Source organism: Magnolia sinica, chromosome 5 (assembly GCF_029962835.1).
Source record: "Magnolia sinica isolate HGM2019 chromosome 5, MsV1, whole genome shotgun sequence".
Lineage (NCBI taxonomy): Eukaryota > Viridiplantae > Streptophyta > Magnoliopsida > Magnoliales > Magnoliaceae > Magnolia > Magnolia sinica.
Genome location: NC_080577.1, coordinates 104,133,610 through 104,142,085, shown reverse-complemented (window position 1 = coordinate 104,142,085; position 8,476 = coordinate 104,133,610). Strand labels below are relative to the sequence as shown.

The window sequence follows — 8,476 nt, the reverse complement described above, 5'->3', positions numbered from 1 at the left end:
CGAGCGTGCTAACTCGGTTCATATACAACTCTACCTACAAAAAAAACCCTATAGTCTAGCTAGTTAAAAAACCCTATAGCCCACTGTGGTTGTATGTGTCTTATGGACGCCATTGGTCCATTTTCCATCTCATTTCAATGCAAGGATTAAAATTGAACATATGTAAAGCTCAAGTGGACCACACATAATTGGAAAAGTCTGAAGATAATGACATTAACCATTAAATCTTCCTAGAGCCTAGGACGATGTTTGTTTGTCCTCCCAGTTATTAGGTCACACATACCATGATAAAGGGAAAACATAAATATTACCTTACGTGGCTCCCAAAAGGCCTTCAATTGCCACTGTTTCCCCTGGTTTGGTCTATTTGAGCTTTGGAAATACTTTAATTTTCTGCTATGTCCTAAAAATGAGAGGGTAAAACAGATGGACGTCCGCTTCCCGGCGTTGTATTTCGCCAAACCAACGGCCGGTGTCCGATGCAATCGGATCCATTCCCAGTAATACGTTAGGATGTGTACGATCCAAGCAACAGTATAGTGTGACACATAAGGGGTACCCAAAATATTGTAAAACAAGATAGTTATGACATTCATTCTTACATAATGATGGATATAATTTGTGATTTATTGAGGGGCAAAAGAGTCAAACTATCTAAATCAGTCACCAACCCAGTTGTTCGTGTCATTTTTGATGACGTGTCATCATTTCATTGGTTAGATAAACGTGGCGCATGATATCATTGGTCGAAGCTATTCAGAAGCCGTCTTTTTATTACGCTCTCTCCAGCCAGCAACAGAAGACCACATCTCGATCGACACTCGCTTTGCGGAGCTTCACGTCTCGACCGTCGATTTCTCGGTGAGATCTCGATCTCGATCATCCACCGTTAAATCTTCGCTATTCACGGTTACGCTTTCCCTTCTTCCCAACTAGTGACCTGTTCTTCCATTTCTGATATGGCAGATCGGCAAAGCTAGGGTTAGGGTTTTTTGAGGATTTTTAACCTTTCTTTAGGGTTTTGATCTTGACGTTGTTTCATTCTAGGTTTACGAGATCTCGATCTGAATGATGGTAGGGAAGCGGATCCCCCTCCAGTTTCTTCTGGTTTTGATCTCTTGCTTCGCATTCAAGCTCCGTGCATCTGATACAGTGAGTTTTTATTTATTTATTTATTTAATATTGTAATTTTTATTTCATGTTAGTGATTTTGCAGTTTCTTTCTTTTTGATTCCGAAAATGCAATGTTTTCTCAGCCGTTTTATGAGTCCTTCGATGAATCATTTGAGGGGCGATGGATCGCATCTGAGAAAGATGATTACAAAGGTATGATTTCAGATCTGAGGATATTGGAATTCCTTTTATTGCATTTCGTCATTGATTTTTACTAAATTTGCTTTGCTTATCAGTGGCTATTTTAGATGATGTTTGGAGTTGTAATCTTAGATCGGGAAAACGGAAATTCAGATAGTAAAATTGAATTATCTGACTTCCTGGTTTACTATGCAGTAGGTTTTCAACGGATCTTAGGTACGCTGACATGTTAATTGAGCTTGATCCCCGTAAGGCAATGTCAGCAACACATCCCTTGTATCTGTGAAAGAAGAGTATGCCAATCTAGACTGTATTGTCGGCCACTCAGATTGAGCATAGCGCATAACTCATGCTGACTGGTCAATCTTGTTGATTTGATTTCACCCATGGAATTTGGATAAGTGGGCCTTTTCATTTTAGCTGTCTGTTTGATGGTGACTGAATGGACAGTGAGGATTGCTGGATTGGTTTCCTTTTGGGCCATCATTGCCTGCTACGGGTCCAAAATTTGAATGATCAGGATTGATGCATTCCGATGCTGCATGTACCATGGAAATGATACTAATGGCCCCTTAGGTGTGGCAAACATGCTATCATCCAGCCCATTTTTAATATTATGGCTTTGAGTGGACTGAAATTTGAAAATGGTTATTGGGTTGCATTTTGATATGTAAACATCGTTCAATATATGAGTGGATGCTTATATATATATATATATATATATATATATATATATAAACTGATGTGTCACGTTTTTCGCTTGCATTGATTCTTTTGTTTTGGACCAATGGTTTAACTGAAGGTATGACCCTTGATATAGTGGATTGGCGGAACATGATTCATGTAGCTGGCCCTAATTAATTGGGATATGGCTTAGATGATGATTGATTGATTGATTATTTTGGTGATGTTTTGGTATATATTGGCAGCATGTTAATAAATTAGTAAGAACACCATATGGGCCACTATGTTACTGTGCATTTGCTGCTATGTGGTGTGTATCGGCTGTTATATACCAATATGTACCTTGTTGGGGGCCGGCTGATGCTGACTCCAGTACCGATGAAGCAAATTGAATCTTGAAAATTCAGTTTGAGACAAAATCTAATGATGTGTTGTGGTATTCATAATGAGACGTGAGTGCATAAGCATCAAATTGCGGTTATGTTCCTTCTACACCAACTTGGATTTTTTCTTTTCTTTTCTATTTTTTTCTTCGTCTTCTTTTTATTATTCTTCTTCTTCTTCTTTTTTTTTTTTGAAAATTGACTATTTTATTCACTAAGCAAGAAGAAACAGTAGAAAATAAGGGCATGGCCCAATTTGAAAGTAACACAAGTTTGAAACTTAGTCTCTCAATATACATGTAGAGAAGACGATTTGGTTATTTCCACTTTATTAGATTATATGTTGTAATTCAATTCGATAGTGAATCCAAGTACATCCTAAGCATATGATGGGGAAATGTGGGTTCTGATGGTGCATATGCTTTTGCTTGGTTTATCATGCGCCCTTAGAAAATTGGGGTTGCCTTAATTGAAGGACAAGAAAAAAGTTAGAAGGCAATGGAAAACTGAATGATGATGTAACGTGGTAATATGTAGATTAGCTTCCCAATAAACCCAGTGAATGGTTCTAAAACATGGGTTGTACATTCAGTTCTGTGCATTGTTTTCTAAAGTAATTTGTTTCAGAGGATAAATAATTAAATCTTGGGAATTTATGCTTTTGCATGGTTTCTTATGTCCGTATTTTCTTGTTAATTATATATGGCATGATTCTGGTTGGCTGATTCTTTTGTACAGCGTCTATTTCATTTGTCTTTGGCTAGAAAATAACCAAAAAGTTTATACACTATTGCATCATGAAAAATAATTATAGGAGAAATATCTCAACTTGTTAACTCATGTTTTGCTTGGTTGACTCAACCTGCTTTGTTATTTTCTCCACTATCAAATTTAGCTGCTTTCTTATATGCTTACTCGATAAGCTCTCGCTCTCTCTCATTTGTTAGGTTTGCACAGAATCCGTAACCTTATTGTTTGCATGAGTGCATTCTAACCTTTTGAACATGAGGCTTGGCTCCGATATTTGATTTTTATTAGTATAGAGAAGTCTGATATGTGTCCCAGCTTGCCACCTAGCTTTAGTCTGCCTAGAGTTTGGTTGATCTTTTATGTGCTTATCTACAAGATTCTTTTTTCTTCCCCATTTCTTGGTGTGCACATCATGTGTAAAATGGCATAGAAACTGTGACCTGATTATTTTTAGTGTTGTATCCTAACCTTTTCAACAGGGTTATTGCCCCCAACCCCCATTTTTTTGCTTTTTCATTAACACCGGTTGCTCTGCTTCGTTCTTTCACTTTAGGCGTATGGAAGTACTCAAAGAGTGAGGGTCACGACGATTATGGTCTTCTTGTGAGTGAGAAGGCAAAGAAGTATGCAATAGTGAAAGAACTTGAGGAGCCTGTGAATCTCAAGGATGGAACAGTTGTGCTGCAATTTGAGACCCGTCTCCAGAATGGGCTTGAATGTGGAGGGGCTTATTTGAAATACCTTCGACCCCAGGAGGCTGGATGGAAGCCCAAGGAATTCGACAATGAGTCGCCATACTCTATCATGTTTGGACCTGATAAGTGTGGATCAACGAACAAAGTCCATTTCATCCTCAAGCACAAGAACCCCAAGACCGGGGAGTATGTTGAGCACCATCTTAAGTACCCTCCCTCTGTCCCGTCAGACAAGCTGTCTCATGTGTACACTGCGATATTGAAACCCGATAACGAGTTGCGGATTTTGATAGATGGGGAAGAGAAGAAAAAGACTACTTTTCTCTCTTCCGATGATTTTGAGCCTCCACTCATCCCTGCCAAGACAATCCCGGATCCAGATGATAAGAAGCCTGAGGACTGGGATGAGAGGGCTAAGATTCCGGACTCTGCTGCAGTAAAGCCTGAAGATTGGGATGAGGATGCTCCAATGGAGATTGAAGATGAGGAAGCTGAGAAGCCAGAGGGATGGCTGGATGATGAGCCTGAGGAAATTGATGATCCTGAAGCCACGAAGCCTGAAGATTGGGATGATGAAGAGGATGGTGAATGGGAGGCTCCAAAGATTGATAACCCGAAGTGTGAGGCAGCCTCTGGCTGTGGGGAGTGGAAGAAGCCAATGAAGAGAAACCCAGCTTACAAGGGAAAATGGCATGCCCCACTGATTGATAATCCTAACTACAAGGGCATTTGGAAGCCACAACAGATTCCAAATCCTGATCACTTTGAACTTGAGAAGCCTGACTTTGAGCCTATTGCAGCTATTGGCATTGAGATTTGGACAATGCAAGATGGGATCCTGTTCGACAATATTTTGATAGCAAGTGATGAGAAGGTTGCTGCATCATACAGGGAGACGAAATGGAAGCCTAAGTTTGAAGTTGAGAATGAAAAGCAGAAAGCAGAGGAAGCAGCAGCGGCTGCTTCAGATGGGCTTACAGGCATCCAGGTGATCTTTCTGTTACATGTTTATTCGTCCTCCTTATTATTCTTTAGTCATAAATTTTGGTTTTGATTCTGACAATTCTTTTGCGGTCTTCAGAAGAAGGTATTTGACGTCCTCTACCGGATAGCAGACATATCCTTCCTGGAAGCTTACAAGATCAATATAATTGTAAGTGTACTCCCTGGCTTGTTCAGTCCTGCACCTTTTGTCTCGCTGATCCATTAGATTCTAGTGAAGTCTTAATGTTTTGCTAGCTTTTATGTCTCTCTTGAAATTCGGTTTGTTGTCTTTTTTAAAGGGTTTTCTGCTACATAATTATGTCATCTCAAGATTTTCCCAATATCTTTATTTATCTTAATTGAGGTTTTATCATCAAGAGATTTCTTACAGTGTCGTACCTTGTTGTGCAGGATGTCATTGAGAAGGGAGAAAAACAGCCTAATCTGACAATTGGCGTTCTCATCTCTATTTTGGTGGTGATCCTAACGATTTTCTTTAGGATTCTTTTCGGTGGGAAGAAGCCAGCTGTAAGTGTTTAATCTATACCGATTCCCTCTCTAACATATCATTATTTGTTGTTATCATTGTTGTGTGTGTTTTTTATTTTTTATTTTTAAAGGTTGTGCTGTTTATGGTTTGAGGAGAATTCAGAACATTGTCTTAAGATTGTTACCTTCTGTATAGGCTGCTGCAAAGGTCATCAAGGAAACAGAGAATGCTGCTGCTGCTGCTGCTGCAGAGACTGACAATCAAGGAAGCAGTGGTGAAAAGGAGGATGGAAATGAGAAAGAAGATGCTGCTGCCCCTCGGCCGCGGAGGTCTAGGCGGGAAACTTGAGTGGGACTTGAATTTTTGAACTATGGTATTCTAGCTGAATATGATCTTTCCCTACTGTTAGATTTTGAAAAACTGGTAGGATTTTGGTGTAAATGAGATATTCTGGTTCTCACAATCTGATTCTTGTCAGCTTGAAGAGACGGATTTCCTTGGTGTTCTTCAATGATATCTTCATGTTTTCAACTAGTGATGACATGTAGGGAATAGCTCCGGGAAAAGCAGTTTCAGATTATGCTCTTCTATTGACAATGTGATCATTTGTCTCCTTGTGCAATTCAATACTCACCCACTGCTCTGACAATTTCTTGTTCTGTCATTAAGCTATAGCTGTGTTTTCTTATTTTTTTGATGGTGCACATACGTCTCCTTTATGAGTTTTAAGAATTCAGTCTGCCTTGAGTATCATACCAATGGTTCTTTGATCCAGAACATTGTTCTCTCGGGCTCCTCCATGAAATCCCTTCTTGGAGATCCAAGTTTTTAATTTAGTAGCCTGGATAGAAAATTGAGAAGATACATGCAGCAACAGTCCACTCTACTCAAAGAGGCGCAAGATTGGTGGTTAGCATCTCTACTAATCTGGGATATTTTTAGAGAAAATGGTCCATCAAAGGTAGGTCCCAATGGGCTAATGATCTGGGCTCACTGAGGTATGGGCCCAAATGTACAAAACTGAATGTACAAAACTGAAAACCTAGTGTTATTTATTTATTTATTTTTTTTCATATTTAAAATCTACGCACCTGTTCAATGAATAGGTCCCACCAACCCTCGTGTGGAGGTCTTGTTCTGCATTCGTATCTGTTTTTGATTGTATCTACGTTTGCTTGGTATGGAATTATGGCTGGCTGGTCCATGTTCATGCACAGCGCAGGCCTTGTCCATGTTTAAACTGCCCCTTGCTGTTTTATGGTAAACAAACATCCTGATTTGCTTTCTTCACTGTTACATCCTTCTTGTGTTGGTACTAACCAAATTAACCTGTCCATTTGTTTTTAACATTGTGGCCCACCTAATAAGTAGAAGACAGCTTATTTTTCAGTCAGTGCTGCTATGTGGTGGAACCCCACCTGATGGATGCTCGGATCTAGTGCCATTATCCCCATCTTGGCAAATGTCCAATGTTTATTCTGTCTGAATGAATGTCTTCAGGTTGTTTTCAATTTCAAAGACCATGGGAGAGTTCCAGGTCTACTGATAGTTTTTAATCTCCTTTTCCTGCTCAATTCATGGCTTTCTATCAAAATCATTTTTGGTTATTGGATCGATTTCTAAGTGCTTTTATGCATTCTATTGCTAGTGAATGTCGACCATCTATCCTAAACAATGGCATCATCCTTGCCATTTCCATCCATAGAGTAGGTGTATGGTTTGTGGTCCATGTATAATTCCACACCAGTTCGGACTCGGATAAGTGGTGCATATGCTTTGGTACTCCATACCATTGTTATGTTGTGTTGCACTGTGGATGGAGCATGCCTCTAAAAGCTTGTAGGTTGTACCCATCTCAGCTGGCATGGTTCGAAAACCCAAAATCTTGATCGATGAGGTGTTCAGCTGGGTCAGGTCTATGAGATGAATTAGTCTTGGTATTTTAAGGATCTATCGTGGCACATTTATAGTTGAAGAATGCACGATATTGCATTTTGACTAATGCATGGTATTACATTAAAAAAAAAAAAAAAAAAAAAAACTTTCCTCTAGGGATGGCAAGGTCGGGTTTGGGTTGGGCTCTGGTTTGCATCATTGAAGAGCATGGTGTTGCAGTGTATTTTTTCTATGTTCCTCTAGTGGTGGCAAATAAGTCTGGTACAGGTCAGCTCAGGGTCACTCTGTTCTGACCCATTGACCAATCAGGCCAAAATTTCCGGCCTAAACCTGACCCCCGACACACTACCCTGTATCCAACCTGACCAACTTAAAATTCATCAATCCTAAGCACAACCTGGCCCATTTCATTGAAATCCGGTTGAGCTCTACCAACATAACTAAGCCTGACTTTGAGAATAGAAAATGGAGCCAAGGGTATGCCTAGTTCTACTCGATTACAGGATAATACCAACATGCATATATCAACCCTCGTTCAGCCTCGAGTTCACATGACTCGTGATGACTCGAAGCAATTCACCTGTGCATTGTTATTCAACTTAGAAAAAAAGAAAGAAAAAAGGTCAGGTTTCGAACCCACAACTTCAGTCAAAGTAGAGTTGTATACTTCAGCTATTTTATATGTGTACAAATTCTATGTATGTAGTTCAAAGATGCGGGCCACACATCATCTACGTTTGATCAATGAGGGTGGTGTAGAAAGTGCTGCCTCGATCGTAACCTTGGTGAATGCGTGTAGAACGGTGTTTTGCTTTTATTAACTAAGACCGTGTTTGGTTGCACCAAATATCATGAAATATCATGATTAATTAATCTAACTTGGTGTAAAATATTATGAAAATTGATAACATTTGGTACAACCAAACGTGGACTAAAAAATCCTAATAGCGTGGAAATGATTTGAATGCGCAAGCAAATGGACTTTTAGTTGCCAATGCAGCAAGATAGAAATAATGAAGCCATATTTTCGTAGAATTAATATTGCAGGTCTTGGCTTGAAATTACACGTGTGTTGGGCTTATTCAAAAATTTGATTTTTCTTTGCGTCGACATGGGCCATTGACTTGCCGTAATAATAAGTTGGATTTGTTGGATTTGGTGCACATGGTGTTGGAAAACATAACAATCTAGAACACAAAGAAGATAAATGAAAAATATAATGAGACAATTAGATTTATTAGGTTCAAGGCTCGACTTGAGTAGTCAATTTCTTAAGACAG

At 39.4% G+C, this 8,476-nt stretch overlaps 1 protein-coding gene across 1 annotated transcript; it reads left to right on the top strand.

Moving 5' to 3' along the window:
• The first annotated feature begins 715 nt into the window (after positions 1 to 715).
• On the top strand, positions 716 to 5,949 carry LOC131246516 (calnexin homolog). Its single transcript, XM_058246721.1, has 7 exons — positions 716 to 861; positions 1,048 to 1,152; positions 1,257 to 1,326; positions 3,685 to 4,814; positions 4,908 to 4,979; positions 5,222 to 5,338; positions 5,496 to 5,949. Exons 2-7 carry the CDS (start codon positions 1,069 to 1,071, stop codon positions 5,646 to 5,648), a joined length of 1,626 nt encoding a protein of 541 aa, XP_058102704.1. The 5' UTR covers positions 716 to 861; positions 1,048 to 1,068; the 3' UTR covers positions 5,649 to 5,949.
• Positions 5,950 to 8,476: the final 2,527 nt, after the last annotated feature.